This window comes from Colius striatus, chromosome 6 (genome assembly GCF_028858725.1).
Source record: "Colius striatus isolate bColStr4 chromosome 6, bColStr4.1.hap1, whole genome shotgun sequence".
Taxonomy (NCBI): Eukaryota; Metazoa; Chordata; class Aves; order Coliiformes; family Coliidae; genus Colius; species Colius striatus.
In genome coordinates, this window is record NC_084764.1 from 25,511,572 (window position 1) to 25,535,655 (window position 24,084).

The 24,084-nt window shown below is 42.9% G+C and overlaps 1 protein-coding gene across 2 annotated transcripts in view; it reads right to left on the reverse strand.

The window, feature by feature from the left end:
- Nucleotides 1-3,222: 3,222 nt before the first annotated feature.
- POMT2 (protein O-mannosyltransferase 2) overlaps nt 3,223-24,084 on the reverse strand; it is a 29,285-nt gene continuing 8,423 nt past the window's right edge. For both annotated transcript variants that reach the window (XM_061997657.1, XM_061997656.1), the window contains exons 7-21: nt 23,659-23,765; nt 22,797-22,879; nt 21,625-21,734; nt 19,542-19,608; nt 18,559-18,628; nt 17,006-17,084; nt 16,082-16,233; nt 14,311-14,402; nt 13,158-13,234; nt 11,938-12,009; nt 11,667-11,726; nt 11,362-11,467; nt 9,404-9,544; nt 8,714-8,828; nt 3,223-8,167 (exon numbers count right to left, since the gene is read on the reverse strand). In XM_061997657.1, the coding sequence (XP_061853641.1) occupies nt 8,062-8,167; nt 8,714-8,828; nt 9,404-9,544; nt 11,362-11,467; nt 11,667-11,726; nt 11,938-12,009; nt 13,158-13,234; nt 14,311-14,402; nt 16,082-16,233; nt 17,006-17,084; nt 18,559-18,628; nt 19,542-19,608; nt 21,625-21,734; nt 22,797-22,879; nt 23,659-23,765 (1,437 nt within the window). In that variant the 3' untranslated portion in view covers nt 3,223-8,061. The remainder of the gene's footprint in view (nt 8,168-8,713; nt 8,829-9,403; nt 9,545-11,361; nt 11,468-11,666; nt 11,727-11,937; nt 12,010-13,157; nt 13,235-14,310; nt 14,403-16,081; nt 16,234-17,005; nt 17,085-18,558; nt 18,629-19,541; nt 19,609-21,624; nt 21,735-22,796; nt 22,880-23,658; nt 23,766-24,084) is intronic.

A 24,084-nucleotide genomic window follows, 5' to 3' on the forward strand; every position in this document is an offset into this window, starting at 1 on the left:
TGTCTGTTCTTTCCCTCCTTCTTGTAATTTCAATTGACACTATTGACCAGGGCATCTCCTACAATCACTTGACATCCAGCAGTTGCCTCTGAGAACAGCACCTTTGATGTGATTTATGAAAACAAAGACTGTGTGTTTAATTGCAGCCATTGCTTCACAGCAAGGCTGTGCTAGCATCACAACCCTTTAGCTGTGCACTCAGCCACGTGCTCTCAAAGGAAACCCCCACGTGCTACTGCTTCTACATGTGGGATCCTTTCCTGCCTGAGGTCATCTCCTCCTCACCTATCTAAGCCCTTCCGGTAATGGAGCTCTGTCAAAAACTGTTCTCCAGTTCAGTGAGCAATTTTGCATCTGCAGACTCCAAAGTTCAAAATGCACAAGTGTTGAATAAATATTGTGGCTGCCTTGAGGAGAACGATGTACTTAAGCCACACCATAAAGCACTCTCCAATCCACTAGTAACTAAGCAGGATGTTAAACAGCAACTGTTAGCAACAGACGTAAAATCAGCAGGCAGAGATAGCTTGCACCCACAAGAGCTGCCTGAGGGTATCCCCCAACCTACTTATTGTTTTGGGTTTTTTTTTAATAATGCTTGAAACAAAGACATTTCATCAGAGAGAATTCTAAGATGGGGCAATACTCAAGAAGGCAAAACAGAATGATTAAGTAAGAAAGAAACAATCCTGATTAAAACCAGCATAGAGAAAATAATGAAAAACCCAGTAGGGAGTTAATTTAAAAAGTGCTGGAAGGCAGGTGTGGAGCTTTTCAGAGTGATCCAGCAGCTCATGCCTTTCCCTCTCTGCCAAGTAGTGATCTAATTCTTGATCCATCTCTTACTACCCGTGTCCTGACAGTTTGTTGTCAACTTTTATATTTCTAATCACGCCTTCGATTAGTGAAGCAGCCTTTTTGCTTCCTCCCCTCCCCTCTGCAGCACTCTTTCACAGCAGCCCTCAGTAATTTGAGTTTTCCCTTTCTGGATGCTTCTTGCTTGTATTTGAAGCCAACAACTTGTTACTCAGCTTCTCATCTTTGGCTTCTCTGGCTCCCCCGGCCTTGCTTTCCACTGAGGTGGTTGGTGCTTGTGTTCTTGTTGACTTGTATTTACATACTGCTCACCAGAGTTGCTTCCAGTGGGATTTTGCTTAGCAAACCATTTAAGTTCACTGTATTCAGCAGCACTGGCTTTATTTGGCTGTTCTCACACAGTTCATAATTCTTAAAGGTGCATGCATGTTCACATTCTCATCTCAAGCAATCCCACTTCCCAGCTAGTTTCCTTTTACACCTTGTAACCAAATCATTACTGTCCCCAAAGCATTCCAAGATCCAAAGGACCACTACATGGCCAGGGTGGGACTCAGCTGGCCAGCACAGATGCTTTCAAGTGGACAAGAATCCTAAACCCCCTTTCTGGTCAATGGAGAAACCCCAGGTACTTCAGAACTACCTCATCCTAAAGGATGTGGTGAAAAACCGGTCAGGTGAATGAAGCCTGAAAACCACCTCTTGTCAGCTGCAAGACAGAAGGATGACTAGTTTTGGATGAACTCGAGATAAAACAACTGCAAGAACAGTAAACATGGGCAAAGCAGTTTACAGTGATGATAACACTTGGCAGGGTGTGCCCATTCACATAAAGCATAAACTGCCTGTTTCCAGAGCACACGTTACATGGGCCAGAGCTACCAAGCTGGAGATGGTGTATTAAAAAACAACTCCAAAGTGTATGACAAGCACAGCTCTGGGGTGGAAGCTGGGAAACAGTGGCAGGAGCAATGCTGCTTTATTTTAGCATATGGAACCGGGGAGTCTGATGTTGGAAGGCAGTGTTACAGTTTGTGAAAGGCACACTGGTAAACCGAAGAAGATGGATAAAGAGACAGAGGAGACTGCAGACTAGAGAAAGCAACTTGCAGCAAAAGTTTCTATTTTGTTAGTAAAAAGATTAAGCAGTAGCTTGAAGAAAGAGCACAAAATCTGTATTAAAAGACCAGGTTATATAAAAGCTTCATTCTTCTTGAGGAAGAGGAACATGTAATGGGAAGACAGCTGGAATTTAAAAGCCTAGAAACCTGGTTGGTTTAAATCAAACACAAACGGAATCAGCCACCAGGGCCACCCACATGAGATCACTTACCTGCAGAAAGAAGCCATTCTTCCTTTAGAGGGCAGGGAAAAGCAAAGCTTGCTTTCAGGTACCAACAGCACTTTCTGAACAATACCTCATTTCCTGTCCTTGCAGCCATCTCCCTACACTCCAGCACAGCTTCTGTATCAGCAGTCCTTCCTTCCACAGTGATAGCCCGTTCAGACAACAGCCAAAGACCAATTTGCACTCTCTGGAGCAATAAAACATGTCAATGGGCTTTTTGGTAACCATCTATGAGCCTACTGTTCCTGCAGGCCACAGCCCAGCGTCCTGGCTTGGCTTTAGCAGCCTTTGGAACATGCCTACCAGAGTTGCTGGCTTCTCCTCCAGCACTGATCTGGGCATCAATATGTAGCTCCAAACAAGAAGGCTGCATTTTTGTTTTCCTCATCTACTTCCACCCAAAGGATGGCACCCCCTTGTTCCATTGTACTCAGAAGTATACACTGCCCTGTCACTGCAGACTGGCCTAGGACCAGACTCCCATTTACAGTATTCCTGGCTTATGGGAGACTCTCCCATTTAGTTCCCAGCAAGGGCTTCATTTATACAAAGCTGCACATCAGTCTGATGTTACAGACATTGCACACTCAACATGACTTACAGAAAAATGTTGGGTTCCTGAATAAAGTGCTTCATCTGTCAAATGAAGTGTTCATAGGCAACCTACCAGAATGACAAATATACCCATTAAACCTGACTTATACATATTTACAATCCAACATGTCTTTACCATGGAGAAATAAACTCACTTACACGGACTACTTACTCTCGTCCAAATGTACCAGTTTGACTCCCTGCTGTGCTTACAGCACATTCCTTGGACTGTGGTAAAGCCTGACCTCCTAGAACTGCAGTCCGTGCACACATGTGTGTGCTACAAGCTGATGTAGATCACCATTGTCTTAGACCACACTCTCCAGTGGGTCTGTTTGAAGTTCATGTTGCTACTTCATGCGTGCATGTGTGGGAGAGGAAAGGGGGAAAAAAACCACTCCAAGATCTAGACTCAAAGAGAATGCTTAAAAGAAGAGGTATTTATTACAAAACTAAATTCCAAACTCTACCTCATTTTCCATTATCTCCTGTACAAAATGTATTTATAGGTCAAAGGAACACTCTCCCATCCACATGGCACGGTGCAGCAATGACACCTCAGTTAGAAGACACTCAGTTCACAGGCAGGTGCCCACGAACACACGTACACACACAGCCTTAAGAACAGTTCAGAATCCAGTTAGGATTACAAAAGAAGCCCTCTCTCTCACTGCTGCTCCAAACTCTTGCTCAGCCAGGGGCAAGTTCTCCAATGGCTCTAAACAGTGCCTCCTGTAAAACACAGACTCACTTGGCCGAGTTTTAGGAGCGATTACACATTTTTCAGGAGTGGTTTGTGTGCTCGTATGTTCCCCACCCGACAGGGTTTGTGACAATCAGAGCCCTTGACATCCCAGTAAACAGTGTAACGGAGTGAAAAAAGCAAAAGCAACTCACAACCAATTGTGCAGCGAAGGTCTCAGTGCTTTAAAGATGAGACAATTTTCAGTCCTGACTGCTTGCTGCCCACAGCCTCCCCTAAAGACAGCAAGTGTGCTACAAAGGTGGTGTTCTTAGCCTTCCTTTCCCAGCAGAAAAGAGGCTCACAAAGTTTTAACAGCCCACAGGTTTTTGTGTTCATGACACACACTTGTCAAGCTGTGGGGTCACTGCTGTAAAGGGGGAAAGAAATATCTTACCTAGATCTTCCATCTGGCAGAGGCACAGGGCATCACTAAGATTTTCACACTGCCAGCAGGATCCCAAAAGGACGAAACAGGGTTACAATGGTACTTGTGCACACAGTTGCCAGCCCAGAGGGTGAGGCACACAGGCACAGCCTCTGAAAGGAGAGCTACTAAGCATGGCAATGGAGAACTCCAAGTCAGTGTCCGTGTTTCCATGTTGGCAGCTGTTTCACTCTCAAGTCCCTTGAAAACAACTCTCAGAAGAATACAGGAGGAAAGGAAGAAGGAAGGACAGCAGGGAACTAACATGTTTGGTTCCCTTTCCATAATAAGGATCTGGCTCTGCTCTCAGTGCATGTGACAGGTATTCATCCACTGAAGATACCACCGAAGTGTTCTGTCCTAAGCCCTTGCTCAGCCATCCATAAGAAATGGATGCACAGCCTAAAAATTGGAGGAGCAAAGACATGTCCTGCACTTTGGGCATACTTGAAAAGTAGAAGGAAAGAGGGAGATACAAAAAAGGTAGATCCTGCCAAAGCCCTTGGTGTATCAAAAAGCCCTTCCAAACAAGATGCAAAAGGCCCCCACCCACGGGGCTGTGAACAATGCTGGTTAAGTAGCGCATGACACACCCAGGCCAAGGGCAACCTTAGCATAGGAATCTTCAAATCCTCTTCTCACATCTCTCTCTTACAGCACAAGTAGTCCAGTTCCTGGAAACAGGCCAGTCCCTGCTGCTGGAATAGGTGTGTGCACAGTGTCTCGAAGAGACTGTTAAAAGAAACCTTTCAAGATGGATGGATTGTGTAGGATGAAGCTAGATGAGCCCAGAGGCCTTCCAGCTACCCTCCAAAAGAATGAAAAGGTGAAAATAACGTTTACACATTAAAAAGAATGTGAAGCAGGGAAGGTGGCAGCCTGCAGCTTTTTGTTATTTGAATCCACAGATAAAGTTTGATGCAATACTTTGCCAGTGATAAAAGGAGCCCTGCCAAGTAAAGTTCAAAGACAGTAGCTGCTCCAGAGAACAGTATCTTCTGCCCTCAGAAATCACCATTAGCTATTTTCCACATGACTGGGGAAAAGGACTAATAAGCAGTCCTCAAAATGAACCTGAACTCATTCCACACGCACAGATAAAAAAAATGAAGCAGTGCAAATTCTGTTCAGAAAGCAAAGATTGCCCTGCACTCATTGCCTCACGTCTGCACCACTCAGACATTTAAAGTTGGAGTGAGGAAGGCAATCCCAATTATTGTGCTTTATTGACCTCACAAAATACTGGTTACTATTATGCTCCATAACAGCCTGGCTTATCAGGTTTTGAGAAGCAAATATTGATGGTCAAATTCTATCTGAAGTATTTTTCTTCTAAAAGAAAACAGAGCAACATCAATTTATCCTTATGTGAAAACCCAGCCCTTGGAGTCTAGAAGGTGCAGAGGAAATGTCTGCCCTCTAGTCTTCACGTGTAGACCTTTTGATCCTTTTAACTCCAGATTTTTTTAGGAAATAAATCAGTTAAAAAAGATTCTGCTGGAGGTTGCTCCCTCTTGTGGAACAGCTAGGTTTTTATCTCCACCCTCCTGCCGGCACACAAGGCCTAAGAAATAGATTAGTCTCTAATGCCAATCAAATGCTCCCAGAGGATTTCTGACATGTCAGTTCTGATGAAAAATAAACTTTTGTCTGTACTGAGACAGAAACTGGGCACGTGCACGGGAACATGGAAGGGAGCATCACATTTACCACCTTCAGCTGGCTAATCCTCACCCAAAAGATTATTAGTAATACAGGAACTCTGGCCAAGGAACACACTGGCTCAACTTCTTCAGGCAGCTCCTACAAAGCTGACCCCTTTGTAGTAAATGAAGTTACCAAGGTTACTGAGTTGACTTTTGCTTCCCCACAGATTTAATTTGATGAATAGTGTTAAAAACTGTAATTCCAGAACACTCACAAGTTTCTTAGGGGTTTTCTGTTGCTAATGTTAAGGGCAAGTGTGTGATTTCATGTGCTGAAAAAATAAAACAAAACAAAAGCCTGCACTTTAAATCCCAGATTCTATCTACTCCTCTGGCAAATGTTCCCCAGAGCAATAGGACCACCTTAGGGGGAGCTCATATTCAGGATAGCAAAGTGTTAAGCCAATAATCTCACCAAGAGTAGAAGATGGTGAATCACAGGGCTACAGAGGCCTGGCTGTGCTGTCTGCTTGTTACATTGCAACAATTAACAACTCACAGCTGCTGTCAGATCCAGCAGCATCTGAAGAAGTTTGCAGCCTTTGCCCTCATCCTTCTGCATATGTATCACCTCTGTGAATTCTTGGCCCATGAAGGTGGGAGCACTTCCTGGAGCAAGTGGAAAAGAATTATCAACCCCAGCTGATAATTAGTGCAATGGCTTCCCACCACATACATCAGGTGATTCACCCAAAACCTTTAGAAGCAAAAGCCCAGGTCTGTACCATGTGAGTTAGTGTCTGCAGGAGTCGGCCTCTGGAGAGAGTTGTGACATACCAAGCCGGAGTCTTAAAATAGCAAGCAGCTGCCTTACAGAATAATGCTATGGATCTCTGTCAAGAGGAATGAAAGCAAGTCTGACTGGAGTCTCAGTCCTCCATGCAGAGCAACTATGCTAATGCAGCCATTCATGTGCTAGGAAATACATTAGAATTCAAAGTTTGGTAACAGTGCAAATGAATGCAAAATTCACCTTTAAAGATAGTAACACTTGCCTGCTGTTTTCCCTGTACCTGTGGTTTTGAGGCAAGGCTGAGAAGCAGAGCAAGAACTCTGAAATAAAAGGCTTAAGTTCATTAAAACATACACAAAAGTTTTGCAAATATTACTTCTTGAGACAGGAACACAGCTGAGGTCTAAGTGTCATTCACATTGGATGTTACAAGGTGGCAACTGTGATAAGAAACTGAAATTGAGTGAAGAGTAGGAGATGGAATAAAAGGAACATTTACTAAAATAGACCTGACACAGGAGAAAGGCACCTGATAAACAGGATTCCATTTTCTTGGAAGGAGTGGATTCAACATCCAATGGTTCTTGACGCTTAAAGCATTTTTGCCTTGCCTCACATTTCCTTCAACACAGTAATCTGATATTCAGCCAGCTATGAGACAGAACTTGCTCAATACTGGAATATAGTGAACAGTTACAGTGGCACTACAACCAGTTTTGCAGATGCCACATGGATGAACTGGAAGCCTTCCCTCTAAAAGCACAGGTACTGCCACTGGAATAGGTGGGATCAAAAGATGAACAACAGCTGTCTGCAAAATTTTCAAGCTATTATTTCAGTCTCTAGTACACCCCCAAGAAGTTGATACTCACAGCATGCTGAGACAGAAAATAAATCACCTGCTATTTCCACTGTAATCTCCTTAGCAGTTTCAGACAGAACTGCATAGAAGCTACAGACTCTGAGCTGGAACAGTCTGGCTCCGAGCACAGGCCTGCTAGGGGTCATTTGTAAATGAATAAAGGTGACGAGAAAGCAAGGCATTACACAGGGATAAACAATCTCCATCTCCTCTGTCTGCAGGGGGCCTGGGAGACAGGCAAGGCACAGTGGCTCAGGAGATTTCAAGCAGATCTATTTAGTCAAATTCTAAAAATTCAAGATCAAAACAAAATAAAACCCCAGGCAGACAGCCAGGGCAGAGTAGAATGGAGGTCCCCAGATACTGGCATGAAGATTTCAAAAACCTCACCATAAGAAAAGTTATTAATCATGGTAAAACTCCTAATGTCTCAGACACTGGTGCTCAAACTGTAATGGTGCTTAGATTACAAGAAGGAAGACACACACAGACACAACTACACACAGCCTCCAACTGGTAGTGGTCTGACTGCTGGAATGCCGCTGCTCTTTGATACATATTGCTCAAAAGAATTGAGATTTAAGCAGCCAGTTGTCCAGAAATATAACCTAAGGATTAAGGACATGGAGTCTTTTTAAGAAGACCTTGTGGTGGGTATCGTCTGCATCTTCCAATGCAGGCAGTGCAAACAAATGCTAAAGCAACAGGGCTCCTATACCCAGACTTCTCCAGAGTGGGCATTTTACAGTCACATGTCTCCAAAGCAGCAGCAGCCTGCCACGCAGCACATCTCATACTTCTCAGCCGCTGTTCCCAGGCTCCCTTTGCTGCCTCTAGAACTCCCAGGAGTCCATCCAGCGGAGCCCTGCCATGGGGCTGCTGGGGTCAGAGGCCAAGGGTCCCACCATCCCATAAGACAGAGGATGGAAGAGGTAGAAGCTGTGGGAAGAAACCAAACAACCATCAGGGACTGCACAGGTTTTTTTAGTCTCAAGAACATTGCAACAGATCAATCCATACAGATACCCTACGGGACTGTTGGTTTTGGGCTGCTCTAAACTCTACCAAGGACTTTCTAATCTCTGCTGAATACAATACAGTATACACAATACAATGCAGTTTTATCACAGGTGGTATTTTCCATTAGAAAGCAAAAGCTATGGAGAAAAGCCAGCTGAGAAAGCCTACAGCAATGAAGAATTTGCTTGTATTTGAGGGATCTGGTATCATGTAGCATGGAGACTGAATTCTAGGTTTGGATAACAGTGTGTTCAAACTGAGGGCTGGCATAAAAGAAAGATTCTTGTAATAAAAAGATGTCTGCCGGGACACAGGTGTTGAATTTAATAAAATTTGAGAATTTAGGATTGGGCTTGATGTTATCCAAGTTCAGCAAAGAGAGGCGAGATAATTAATAGGCAGTAAGGTTTCCATTGAGACAGTGACTGTCACACATTCAGGAAAAGTTCAGCTTTCAGCACTCACCTGTACAGGATGAGCAGAACCAGTGCCAGGAACCCCCCTCCATATACTTTTCTAGCTGTAGTGCTTGGTGACCAGAACTCAGCACAGAACTTCAAGAGTGTGTCCCAGGTGATTCCTAGAAGGAAGAGGTAGAAGCCATGAGCGACACAGAGGCCTAAGAACAGAACTGTTATGTTCACACATAAACTGGGCTAGCAAAGCTCTGTTAACACCAGAAGACCTTGACAATTTCTAAGCCCATCTACCGTGGTAACCTTCAGAACTATAGGGATTAGCTTGTATCAGCAGAAGATTCTTTTTTCCTACCTTTCACTTGAAAAAATGGATACAAAATCACAGCAAAAACTACCAAGAGTGAATTATGAACAGACATGACAGATAAGTGCAGCCAGCAAAGAAAGGGAAGTGACTTGTACAGAAGTATATATAAGAACAGTGAAACAGCAGAGAATAGGAATCATACCTCTAACTTTAAATGCCCTAAGCACTAAGGGCACTATGATATGACTGTCTCTTCCAAGTGGTAACAAAATAAACCAAATTTGGGGCTGCAAGCTGCTTTGTGAAAACCATCTTTAATTAGACCATTTTTTTCAAGCCCTTTGCACAAGCAAGCAGAAAAAATATTAAACCTCTCCAAAATTGATTAGTCTGTAAAGAGTCCCTCTAACAATTTCACCTAGTATTTACCTGTCAACATGCTGGAAAAAAGCATGGCAGGAAAGTAGTGGTGAAAGTAGAGAACTCGTCCCATCATAAAGAAAGGGAGGTAATGAAGGAGCCAGCCCAGCGTGATCTGCCCCCCACCGCGCAGCACAACTCTGGACAGGTCTGGAAGACAAACAGAATTAGCACACAAAAGCTCGACTACAGCTCCTATTTGCAAACCTGATTGTATTATGTGAACTCAATAGGAATGATCTTTGCAGGAAGTCATGGATTGTCCTGAAATTGTTCAAGCCTCTGCAACATCCTAGCTGTGTTCTTTATAAACATGCAAACAGTTTTCAGGAGAACAGTTATCAGAAAAGATATACACAAAGTGTCAAGGAACTGGCAGGAGGCTGACCATGTTCTATGTTAAGACCAAACTTGCAGTTTCTCAGGACAGGCAACAGACTAATTAGGTCATTCCAGTTTCTGATGGGGTTTCTTTTTCCTCTCTGCAATGAGACTACAAGTCATCCAGATGATCACTTTGCCAGCCTCTCCTGGAAAGAAATGTTACCTAGCTTTCAGAGCCTGGGGAAGGGACTGAGAGCTCTGGTGTCTGCATGAGCATAGCCAATAACTTCTTATGTAATAATTGTCAATAACTTATTCACATCACATTTCAGAATTCATTTCCCACTGAGATACACAAAAGGAAGCAATCATTGATCTAAACTGGAATGGTCAAAGTATGACCCTAATGAGCTTATTAAAAGCTCTAGAACCTTGGCATTGGACATAACAAAGGGGCATTGCATCTCCTGTGTGTGTCATGTGCTCTGCATAAATATCAGGAAATCTTCCTTGTTTCAAACCACAACACATACAGTAGTAGAGAGCACATGCAGAGCTTGAGAGCACAGCACTCATCCAGCTGGTCTGTCTCCCTTACAGCCAGTTCAGTTAGCTCCTTGCAGTATTTTTGTTGAAAATCTGGTTTGTTCACTATTAAATTACTTGAGCTATAAAGCTCTCCTCTTTCTTGTGGACATTGCTCAATAACACAAGCTTGATGGTTTCCCACCTTTGGCACACAAAGTCCCGCTATCTACACAATTTTAAGGTGCCTGCAAAAAGCATTTATAAGAAGGAAGCCTATTATCAGTAACACAAGTGGAGTAACTTCCTCTGCTACAAAAAACACCTTGGAAGCCTGCAAAGCAGAACAAGCTAAAAGGCACAGGATCAGTAGAGCTCTGCATCAGGAAGGTTTCCCTGATGTATGTTTTATGACCTTCTTCTACTCACATTGTGATCAAATATAGTCTTTCCAACATACACATCTGGTCATTTCTGAACTGCAGCAATCAATGTGAGAGCAATTGTGGCCAGCAGCTTGGCTCTTGAGCAGTTCATAAGCAACTACCACAGCAGGCTGCAAAGCAGAACTGGCTCACGAAGTACTGACTAATCCAAGTCCTTGTCTCCTGCAAGAAAACCAAGTGGCAAAAGCCCACTGAAGCTCCCATCTTCAGATCACGTTAAGATGCCAGCTTAAAAGATTTTTGAGAAGCCACTGATCACATCTGCCTGACAGTCACTTCCAAAGGTCTTCGGTTTGGCGAAGGAGGTGTCTCAGGGCTCTTGCTGACTTGAGAATTTCTGATCCAAAGTCTTAGGAAATTGGACAGCTCCTCAGGAATGGTCTGCCATGCAAAAACTGAGATGTGTTCATCCGAGTGATTACGTCTAGTATGGAACCCTTTGTTAAGGGTCACATCGTTCAGTGCTACACTTGCAAAGAACTACACAGCTTGGTGTTTTGTACACACAGCTGCCTCAAGTGTATATTGTTCAACTTCCAGGGATTTAATACAGTATGCAAAAAATAAGTTTTTAATTACAGGAGTCTCAAAGATGAGCTTTCTTCTGTCAGGAAAGCAGGATATTATAATAGAGGTTCTATAGTGCAGGCAGAATAGGAAGATTGACCTCACCTTTGAGTTCAGGTGTCAGCTGGACACCTCTCTTCAGGGCCACTGCTGTGGAAACTGTTACCAGAAGATATAACCCAATAGTGACCAGATTTAGCCACCAAATCACCTACATAGGAAAAAAAGAAAGATTTTAGGTTGAACAAGTGCATGTGAGAGGAAATTTAAAGCTACATGTGAGCACTAGAGTACAATGAGAGAGAGAGTCAAAAAGGAGAAGAAGGAAGAGAATCACTGTCACTGGCAGAAGCAAGACTAAGATGAAATTTGCTAAAGACATTGGCTTGGAACCTCCTACTCCAACTTACCGGGTTTCCCAGCAAATAAACCCGATAATCGGTCTCATTGACACCAGAAAAACGCAGGCCCTGAGGAAATAGAACAGAAGGGAGTAAAATAGGTTTCCATCAGATCGGTTTGTATTTTGCACAGTGTCAACGCTGAGCCAAATTCCCACCATGCAGCTCAGGTGTTAAAAGTAGAGCTACAATATCTTCAATGCCATAAAGAAGAGCCATGCTTCAAGTGGCACACCAAAAGCACTTGAAAGCAGAGGGGAAGGTGGATTGACCAATGTACCTGGTAGTTGATGGGCCAGTGCCAAGGTTTGGATGTAACTTCGTTGTCCTTTGGTTTGAGGCCACTGTTTCCCTACAGACAAGTCAAAATAAAATTGAAATGAGTAGGCAGTTATGCTGCACAGCCTGCCCAGAAATGTCCGAATAATCAAATGTACACGAATACTCTTTCTCAGTAAAGGCTATTTTCTGACTACATAAAACACATCATTTTCCAGAGATGGCCACAACAAGGACAACGAATGTTTCAGTATTACTGTGCAGGTGAAAAGGTTCTTTGGATAGCATTAGAGGCAGTATTCTCTCATTTCCCCAGCTCTTCTGTCACTGAGGACACAAGGTGCATAAGCAACATCTTTGTTCATTAACAGACTACTTTGACAGGTTTCCCTCCACTCTGAAAAAAAAAAAGCCTCAGAAAGATTATTTCCATGGAAACCCATGCAGGTGCCTCCTTACCAGAGACACCATTATCACTGGTTGCCATGGAAATCCTTAGCATTAATAGTAATTTGCTTGACTACTTCCTTAAGAATCTGAAAAGAGCTTTACAAATAGAAGCAAATAAAACCTTAGACTCCTTTCTCAAAATAGTAACTTCTTATTCTTCAGACAAAGGATTTAGGACCTGAAAGCAGAAGGGGTGTCTGGGGCCACGAGCACAGAGAAAAATGAGGAAGAAAGTCCCTAAGAGCAGTGCACCTTGAGAAATACTAAATCCAGCTCTTTTTTTTGTATTTGGGGATAAGCAGGGAAAAGGAAAACAGAAAACACAGCACCATGATGAACCTGAAAAAAATTACAAGGTTTCCATTTTGAATCCAAACATTTATTCTTCTCCTAAGTGTTTGTTTAGGTTATTTTCCTGTCTCTGGCCACAGTAATATCCTCCTGCCTCACAAATACTTGGGTAACTTTAAAACCTTTCAGCAGAGTAGGGGAATTTTCCAACTCTCCTTTACAGAACTGAATTTCAACAGTCAGGGGATTACATAACTAGGCTGTAGCTAGATGACACCAACAGCAAAGCCAAACATCAAGCCCAAGGCTTCAAAATTTTTGGAAGATTTAACTGCCAGTATAAATTCAAGTAGGTTGCTGGGGCATGTAAATTCTGCCTTAGCTTACAGACATCACCTAGTCATCTCAGAAAATATTATTTCTTTCTGATACAAGTGAAAGGAGGAAGAAAATTATAGTCTAGAATTAATGTCATCCTACCCGGATCATAACCATGTGGGATTCTAGCAGAATTTCTGCAAAAGAGGGCTTCAAAACATCCAGGCTGATATTTGGCACTTTAGAAAAAGAGAGAAAAATAGATTAGAAGTCCATATAGTTTACTTTGTCTCTCATAATATATTAAAGTCTTTCCTCCTGTGACAAATCTGCTCCTAGCACCTTTTTTTTTAGTTCCCTACACAATTCATTCATATTCCAAACACAGCAGCTTGCAGTCAAAAGTATCCTCCAGCGAATTTCACCACCGATGTACTCCTGGAGTTCTTCCTTTAGCTCCAGGAGCAACAGATAAAAGTCTATGAAATAAACAAGTCTGTATTTCTAGCTGAAATTAGAGACATATTCTTCATAGGCTGCTGTTCGTCTTCAAAAGAGCCATGAGTGTGGGAATGTAAAATGCATTACAGGAGAAGAGAAAATTCTACCAAGTCAGCAGCCCAGGATTTCTCTCCTTTGGTTTGCATAGAGTTGCTCTGAAAGGATGAAGAGCACTAGGTTTTATAAAAACTCAGAACTCAGCCAAGTCATCTGCAATTCATGGGATGAATTTTGTTATTGAATAACTCTGGCTAAATGAGGCTGAGACACATATCTAACTCCTGGATGAAGCTGCAAGGCCCATCTGTCATTATTGGCAAACTTAGTTCTCTGTCACACTTCATTTCTTGATGGTACTGCAAAGTCATTATTTAACATGTCCCAGCAAAAGAAGGAAAAATATACTGCAGAACAGGGTGGATCTTTGCTTTTTAAATCAATCATTAAAGTATGTATGACATACATCGGTAACAGCAACTCCCAACTCAATCAAAGATGTTCAAAACAACAGCATGTACTGCAGTGCCTATAAAACTTCATGCTTTTTTTACCCACAAAAATCTCAAGATCCTTTAAAAAGTCTTTATATTTCCACTATACCTGAAGCATTGCCACCAGGTTACAGCTTTATGAACAAAGCAGCAGAAAAAGCCACGCACTTCTGAACAACTGGCCCACGCTCAGCAAGTTTGGGCCTGAGCTGGGAAAGAACACACAAATTCCAAACACTGAATGCCAGTTTTTGCCATCTGATAGCCCATCCCTTCCTTTAACAGCGAGCAAAGATGTTTCTAAAAGGAAACAAGTGACTTACACTTAGGGTTAATGTGATCTTCAAAGTTCCAGAGGGAATTGGGTGTCTCCTTCAGGTATGGTGTGCAGGTGACTTCCACTTGTTCCCAGCCCCTGAGGAACAGCACAACAGTTAGCCACCACCCCACAAAAGCTCACTCATTATTTACAGTTCATGGCTGATTTTTCCCCCCTCTCTGTTTAGCTTTATACTTCCCCATAATACCCATTACACCACCCAACCCCAGCAGCTGCATTCTTACACAGTTTTGCAATGCTCTAATCACCACAGAGAAACAAAAAAAGATTTGCAAGGCAGCCGACATCAAAATTCTACTGAAAATTTGAAAGACACTTCTAAGTTTGGGTGTCTAAACTAAAAAAAACTAGGTCTGTATGTAAGCAGTGGGATTTTTGAAGATGATGCACATTGACAACTAGAACCTACTTCAAGTCAACCTCTCTAGAAGAAAATTACCACTGTAAATTTAAGTGAATCCAAGCCTACAGCAACTGTAGCACAGAAACAAAAGAATGCCTTCAGAGGCATTCTCTTCACTTAGTCTGCCACCTTATTTCTAGCAGATGACATCAAACACTTTGGGAGAAAGTGCATCAAACCTGCAGTAACGTGACAAATCAATAAAGAATTTTCTATTCTTTAAACAAAGAATTGATAAAGAATTTTCTAATGACTACTTACCAGATTTCACTGATCTATTCCATTAATTAATCACCACTTAATTACCTGAAGGTCAGTGATTATTCTCCTTAAATTCCTTAAAAGATATAAAGCCCCAGTATATTCTAACCATCCTTATTTGCAGTTAACTAGTCTTTTTCCCCTCAGCTCTTAACGTCATCAATGCTTTGTGGCAATAACTTCCATTCACACTGTAAGTTAGTGTTAGCAGAGAAAAAAACTCCTCCCTTATTTCAATGTTGTAAAACCAATCACATTATTTACCCATGAGCCAAAGCCTACATGGCACTTGTGTTCCTGTCCAGACAGTCACCAGAGATATCTGCCTGCACTCACTATGATTCAGCATCCACAGGATTCCTTAGAAGCCCTTTTAACATAACATAGTGAAGCAAAACCTAAGCTAGCAGCAGCAGAGGCTGCTCTGCAAACAGATGCAACACGACCACACAGCCTGCTGCTTCACGAGCCATGCTAGCGTCCCACACAGGACAGTTTTGCAGGTAGAGTGGCTTCTTTGGCATTAGTCTGGATGTCTCTGCATATATCTCATTTTAATTATGAAGATATATAATTCAAAGTCATATTAAATCTTGCTGACAGCAGCTTGTTCCCATTGCCCTCGCTTCAGATGCTGCATGTGCAAATGGCAGAAGTTCCTTAAACCACTAAATAAATTAACATCAATGAAAAGAGACCTGGAGGACTATGGTACAGAACAGCATGAACTGCCCCCCTGTCCAGCAATTTTTGTGAACACCAAGGATAAAATGGGCCTTGAAGAACACATCTGTCATCCCCTCCTGGACTTAGCAGATGACAAGATCTACCCCCCAAGCCACTCCTGGATCTTTCAGTAAGGGATGCAATTTTTCAGAGCTGTATACTTTCACTGTAACAGGCTGCTTAACCCTAACCTGTATCTTTCCCTCTGGTTATATTTTAGTACCTCCCAGCTTCTTTTTTATCCTTTTAACAATAAAGAAACGGAACAAACATGACTATTACTTAGTTTTAAAAGTACCATTGAGCAAAGGCATGTGTCAGCTCAAGGCCTTGCAGGTGTGGAGGAGGTTTACAAGCTATTTACCATTTTGGCAGAGTTTTTCCAGAAGAGCCCAGTATACAGCCTGTGGCCACATGAGTCAGCCGGACCCGACTCCGCAGGACTTTGATGAGCTTCCCAGCCCTTCTGCCCACCACTTCAATACGCCAGAAGTCGTTGGAGTCTCCTGTCCCATTCTAACATGCAAACATATCACAGAAAAAAATAAACAAACAAAAACTACAAAAGAAAAGCAAAAAAACCCAACCCAACAATAAGTAGAAGACATATAGGACTGAAGCACTGCAAACAGGAACTTCTGAAACTCTAATGGTGGCAAAGCTAAACAAAGGAGCCCAGGCTACTCCCACTCAGACTTCACAGAAGAGATTCTCCACCAGGAAGAAATGATTCTAGACATGAGCAACTACTCACAAACACATTTTCATCTTGCCAACCTTGACATTTTTTTTCTTCCAATTCATACTTGACTGAGTCTCAGAGTTACATTTGACATGGGGGGAACTTGGCGGCTTCACAAAAGGGGTTTAGGCAACAGCCCCTTGCATTTGGAAATTCAGCCCTCAAAGCAGGTTTCATTTTCCAGATTCAACATTCTGTCATCATTCTGTCAAAAAAGGCACTTGTCTGCATGACAAGGCCAAATATAGAGAATAATACTTGTCAGAGCAACTTCAAGGTTGCTCAGTTTGGCATTTCCAAAGTTGAACACTGCCAAATCTAGACTGGCAGAAAAAGCTTAATTCATTTGCTTGTCTGTGTTCACATTAAATAGACCTTAAATACAAGATAAGTTATTTCACACTGAATCAGTTTTTCTGCCATTATGGTAGATGCACATCTATTACCTTGGCTAACAAACAAAAATCCACCAAGAATAAATCCCCTTGGCATCGTATGAACTCTCTCCAAAAGCAGGAGCTTTGTTTTATCTTGCCATTCACTTACTATTCCATAGCCAGTGACCTGAAAATGCTTCCTTGTCAGGGGAGCCTCATGCTGGTGACTGTGAAGATTTCTAGAAGTTCTGAAATGAAATTAAAAGTCAAACCTTGCTTTGTTTTTTAAGTCTCAGTCAATTTGTGATAAGAACTTTGGTTTGAGCCATTCAGAGAGTTTTCAGTGCTTGGACCACTGAACTCTGGCCAAGGGCAAGGCAGGATGAAGCCTTAACAGCAATGAGGACCAGAGTAAAACTGATGCTTCACATCATGCAACCCTGAGCTTCTGCCACACTAGGCAGTGCTGGAAAAGGAGGACAGCATGAATACATCTAACCTTCAAGCTACAATTCACTGCCTCCAAGTGGAAAAGACATTGTTAATTTGTTTGGTTTTTTTTAAATGAAGGGTAAAGGTGGGACTAACAGTCCCGCTCTTGCAAGAAGCAAAGAAAGATTCTGATCTCTCTTGATTACCAGTTTTGCTTTTGAGGGGAAAGACCCTCAGTCAGACCGATTTACTGAGAAGGTGAACAGCGGTGCCCGTAAGCACCAGCTGTACACGGTGCTGACAGCCTCCTGCCCTACCAGGGACTGCTGACTGAGGCAACTGGAGAAACACGGGCACCAGGTCAGTCCCTCGCCGGCCCGCCAGCGGCACACGGCCGGGCAGCCGCGGCTTGTCCCCCGCCGGCCCGCCAGCGGCACACGGCCGGGCAGCCGCAGAGCCGCGCCTAGGCCCGCGGCGCGCCGGGCGGGCAGCGGCACCTGCTGGCCCTTCCCCGCAGCGCAGCGCCGCCTCGCCCGGCCCAGCGGGGCTGTGCCGCCTCCACTGTGACACATCTCAGCGTAAAACCCAAAGAGCAAAGCTTTTTCGTTGTTTTTTTTTAAATCTTAAAATAATTTTGAAAATCATCGCTTAGATTTCCAAAGATGTAACACTGGATACAACGTGACATGACTTCCAAGCTCTCAAGTTCAGAGTTTCTGTTAAGAAATCAAAGCTGCGACATTGTGGCACAGTGACATCGGGATGGGTGAACCTGCTTCTGCAGGGTCCCTTCCAACCCCTACCATTCTGTGATTCTACGATTTGCTACAAAAAGGGAAAACACAAGCCAGCATTTTCATTCTAAGTGTTTCACTGCTGTGATCTCAGTGCTGTTGAGGACTTCAGCAGGTGGATACTGCCTATACACATAGGGATGGGACACAGTGTACTGACAAGAAACCCACACCCTATTTGCCTAGAAAACTCAAAGAGTGGGGACAGAAGAGTTACCTGCAATATTGCACCTCATCCAGCTGACAAGTCTCTCTGCTGTTTCAGGTAGGCATTTCTAATGAAATTGTGTGGCTCTGTTAACAGTTTCCCATTTAGCACACAATCTTCTAAACATAAACCATAGAAGAAAAACTCCACAAAGCCCACAATGGAAATGCAAACATACAGACACCTCTGTCACACAGCCTGCTTGTGTTGGCTTAACCAAGTAGTCTCCAGCAAGAAAAATCTCCCACCAATCATGCAATCTCTTTGAATCCCAGCAACCAGCCTTACTCTCTGTGTTCCAGACGAATAATATCTCCATGCCTCACAAACTCCACAGGGCTTGAGGGGTCTGAAAGATCTGTGGAAGGAAGTGCATTGATATGATTAGTTTGCCTGACAAACATATCAGGGTCTGAGAAAGTTTCTTGAGAATGCTCATGCCTCAAGCAGACAGTACAAGGCAAACTACTTTGTGTCGACTCTAAGCCTGCTGTAAACCACTACCCTCATTTAAAGACCAGCTCTGAAGCCTACTCCAAACAACATGGCCTAAAGCAGCACACATTGCCCTTAAATAAAGATGATGCCTGGTCGGGCTAACAACACCAAAATTATGTGTATATAGATAAACAATTAATTCTTGAATGATAAAATGACTCTTGCAACACTGATTACAACTTTGTTATATCTAGATTATTTGCATTTTTTGTTGCTCACACAGTTCTTGTTAATTTTTACATACACGTGCTGCAGGTGAAGAAAGGAAACTCTGCCAGACCCAACATGCCTCAGCTATACCATATGATATTCTAAACCAAGAGATGTATGTACAAGCCATAGACCCTCACGTTCAGTACTCCTCTCATCTTCCCTCAGGCAAATATCCATACAAACCAGTTGAACATAATCTATCAGAATGTTCTGGGACCCAGCTTCTCCAGGACCCACAAGCCACAGCAACAGATTCCTCAAAATATTAACTGAGTTCAGATTATTTTCCAGATTATTTGCAGCCCTACCTAGCTGAAAAAGTTGCCAATGTAACCTTCAGCTGAGAAAGGCTTATTTACTTCAGTTGTACAATCTGAGGAAAAAAACAAAACCACAGTAGACACAAACAGTGTTAATCAAGATGGAGCCAGATTCCTCTTGATCTTCCTCGTCTCCCTTCATATCCACGATGGATACTTTGCACTAGAAGGAACTCGGAATATTTCTAAGTGAAAAACTGAAGTAGCAGTTATAAAAGGCACTTTACTGGTATTTGTTACCTGTGTCTGAATTGTGTTTCTTTATAATCCACAAGTTATTCAAATCTTTATGTAAGTAGGCAGTGACCTGAAAGCACAGGATAAATTATTTTACCTAACAGGAGAAGAGCTGGTGATAGCAGACACACATTTGTCAGTAAATCAAAGTCCCAAATGAATGCAGCAATAACATAGAAACCCTGAGATGACTTTTATAATTGTGCCCTTAGAAAGTCAGCTACTGGCCAGTCCTCAACCCAGATCACACTTTTTATTCAGTGTACAGTGTATACTCAGGAGCGCTACACTTAATGGCAGTTCACATGCGTCATGAATAACAGCCTCCAACCAGACAGCTTGACCTCCTCACACTCTACTTCAGAGGCTCCTTCTGCAACAACAGGATATCAAACCTGAACTTTCTGAATAACCTCTGACCAGTACCAGAACAAGAAGATGGAAACAGCACAGGCTTTAGGGACGGGCATCACTGGTAGAGATTTACAACAACCATAATACTTCTACCAGAAGACCCAGACAAGGTAAGAAGGATTCAGAGATCAACTGAATAGCTGCACATGCTACCCAGCTAATCCTCACCAGCCTGTTCAGCCTCACACAGCCTAACTGCTCCCACTGCTGCCATGGGCAGGGAAAATCACCCAGTCCCAGGGCACTGCTCCCAAGGGTAACCTTTCTGAGCAGCACAAGGAGTTGTGCCCACTCTCCTCTTCCAGCAGCAGCAAGCCCTGCTCTGTGAGACCCTAGCCCAGTCCTAGATCTGTACCTGCCACTTAGGTGGAAGCAGATGGCCCAGTGAGTAGGTGAGAGAACACACAGGAGTGTTTGAGGACTTGAAAAAAGTGAGAGCAGGAGATAGAACCTCATACCTTGAAGTTATATCATCAGGAAAGGAGGGAAAGGAGGAAGCAGAGAGATTGCTGCCTCTATGTTTTCCTTCCTGAATCTCCTCCAAGTTCTAAATTCCCTTCTCCTCTCCACAGCCCTCAAATTCTCCCAGCCCCCTACCATTGCCCTAGCTTCAAGACATGGAGCACGTGGAGGGGAATCTCTAACCCTTTCCCACTTACTCTCAAGGAAACTCCCATCAGTGTCTCCTCTAAATCTCCATTCCCTGATTTCAGTGACACAAAGCATGCTCTGCACTTAAACTTTGCCTATCCTTGGGGCAGTTTTGGTATGACATCTCCACCTACAGTAATAAACATTAATGTCACAGCAGAGTATTAGAATTTTTGATTGGGAAGAACAGCAGGAAAAGAAGATTGTGACAAAGTTTTCATTTCTGAAAACTTCTTCACCACAGAGACTGAAGGGAGTTGAAAAACAACCACTTGTGTTTTTTCTGGCACGTTTCCTTCAAGGAGCTCAGAACACTTTTTAGACACTAACATGCAAACTGCAAAACACATTTGAAAAAGCTGAAGACAAAAGCAATTCACTTAACCTTTATACTACCTAATCAGCAACAACTACATGACTTCTGACTTTTATTTTGATGTATTGTTTACTCATTTAATCAGAAGCCCTTTGAGTGTTCAGATAGTTTCATTCTGGCTAGCTTACAAATATACAGATACCTAATTTAATGAGCAAAGCTTTAGCTACAGGTGAGGAAAACAAGACACAGAAGGAGAGTAATTCACATAAGGTCACAGAGGCCAGAGGCAGGAGTGAAAATAACACACAGCAGTCCTACTCTGCTGCTTTTAAAACACAGCAATGAAACCTATAAGATAACATATTTGGTTTAAATGTAAATTTTACAGCTTTCCTTGCAGTAACAACAGCTCTTCTGCTATGCAAGACTCTTTTTAAGTCTTCTTGGCCTCCATCTATGGAGGGTGGTCTTGCTACTACAATGGAGCCTTCTCACTGTAAGTCATCTCTCTGGTGCAACATGGTAGGGTCTTTTCAAGCATCCTTTTATTTAAACATCCAAGCCAAGTGCAAAGTTGTGGCACTGAGAGGGTAAGAGATACTGAGAAAATATAGAGCCCCTGCCTCCATGGCCCCTAAGGCAAGTGCAATGGGAGGGAGTGGATGGCTATAGTCAAGGGCAATACTGGGTCAGCACATCAACCTGCTGCTGGCGAGCCCCGACGCCCTCCGGGTAGAGGTGCCAGTGGGAGTGAAGGTATCCCCCTGCCATCCGAAGGTTCTTCATTGTGACCACAGACCCATACGCCAGGTCTACATGGGAAAGAAAGAGAAGAAAAGCCATAAGAGGCAGCTCTTCTACAAATATCTCCCTCAGCTAGTCTGCAGTGCTCACTTTAGCCATGCATTCTCCTGCTTTGTTTTGACGAAAGCTCATTTCCTGTTTGACACAGTTAATCCACACATCTCACTGCAAGCTCATATTCCCAACCTCAATTCAGTAGAACTGTTATATAACATTTGTCTGAAACACTGAAAATTCTCCCACCTAGTTTTAACATAAACACAAGTGCCAGTTCTTTTGTATGCAATTTCAATAATGAGACATTTGAGATCACAGAGTATATGGTCAAATTAAAAAATGACCCGAGTTTGAAAAGTATGTGACTACTTTGAAGCACTCCATCACCTGACCTCTGCAGCAATACAAGAGGCAAGCTCAGCTATCAGATAGTAGAGCTGATACCCTGGCTTAAGACACCTTCCTTAAGCCTCCCAACACAAGTGAGAGGAGATAGTCTTGGAAAGCAGACCTGATGCTTTCTCAGCAGCGGTTCCGCAGCAAGGAATAGCCAGAGAAAAGCCGAAATAATCAGAAAGCTAAATGATATTAAAGGCTCAGCAGTCCCTAGCCAACCTGGGGGTTAGGGAACAACCACAGAGCCATCTTTCCCCTCAACTCCTATTCATGCTGAATACAACACAGCTGAACCAGGAGCACACTGTGTCACAAAGGAATCAATAGTTTTCATTTACACTTATTTTAGAAACCAATCCCACATCTGAACACTTACAAACCTAAGATGAACAGGATGAATCTTTTTGTTGTCTCAAGCAACACAATGGCCAAAAAACAACAAAACGCATGCATACAAAACTGTTAAATCCCTCCTAGGACGTGATGGAATAGCTTGTGACCACACACCAAACACAGTGTTGTTCCCAGCCTTTTTCTTCTCTGTCAATACACAGAACTGCCCAGAGGCACAGTGCAGATCTGACCATGAAGGCACCATCGGCACAGTCCCACACTGAGCCCCATGAGCCATGGCTCAGGTACACTGACAACACTCCTGTATTCCCTTGGACACTCACGCTCTGGAACAGAGACATTATGAAGGTTGTTCCCGATCAGCTGGGACTGAAATGCTGAACTGAAGAAACCATCTCCAGGACCACTACAAAACAGAGCAAAGGCAGCAACAATTCAACCTCTGGCCATATAGGTACACAAGCTCTGTGACACATTACCAAATTGTTTTTGCAGAAGGAAAGCAATAAAAGCAGACACGGCATCAGGAGAATGACTGCAGTTCTCTTAGTTCTCTCTCTGTGGCATCTTAAACCTCATTGCTGCTCAGAAGTTAGGGGTAAGGTCAAGTGACTTAAACTAAAAAAATAACAGATTTAGTTTTGTATTTTTTTTTACTGTTGAGATGCTTACTCATCTCAATGCTGGCACATGTAAGAACATTACTTGGCCATTTGACTAACTTTTGTGCTCTTTCCATATAAAAACCATCCCTTTAGTGCAGGCACTCAGAGAAGAATCCTCCCTTTGGGCACAGCCAGGCTTACTTTCTTAATCACAGTCAAAGCAGTTTTCATGAATGCAATAAGCTTTTTGCCTTTTTTTTTTTTTTAATTTCATTACAAAGACAAAAAGAATGAAGTTGAGACATTTTCAGTTCCAGGAGGGAGAGGAGGAAAAAAAGGAGAGAGTTTGGTTACAATACTTGCTTGACATTTCAGAAAGTCTCAAGCTCAAATTCAGTTTCACTGCCAGCTCAGACAGAGCCTTTCTGTAAGAATAATGCAGGAGTCTGGGAAGGGAACCAAAGAAAGACACAGCTAGTGGCTGTGCTTCTGACACAAAGTGGAAAAATTCATAATCAATAGCCTTTAACTGAAAGCAAAGACAAGTGATTATTCTTCCAGAGAAAACATTGTGAAATACCTTTTATTTAATACTGTGAAATGAACAGCAAACATAGCCATGTAGAGAGCAAGCGGGAGCACGATGAGGCAGAGTACACGAGCCAGTAAATGCTTCCCAAACATGACCTGTAACAAATACAACCTGGATCAAACAGTGCAGCCATAGAAAAAACTCCACTCCTTACTTCACAGGACTTCGAGAAGCAGTCCTATAGCTGGAGCTTGTTGTGCAAGAAGCCCAGCAAGCTGCAGAATTACCTCAAAAAAGGCCTAGAGACTTAGGCAGACTTTGTGCTGCATCTCCAAAAGCTGGAGCTGTGGTACCTTGAAATTTCAGGGTCTTGGGAGGAAGACAAAAAACAGGAGGGTTATGTTTCTGAAGTGCTGAGCATCCCTAACTTTGTCAAGAGGTTGGGCAGCTACCACTGACAGTACTTTGAAAACA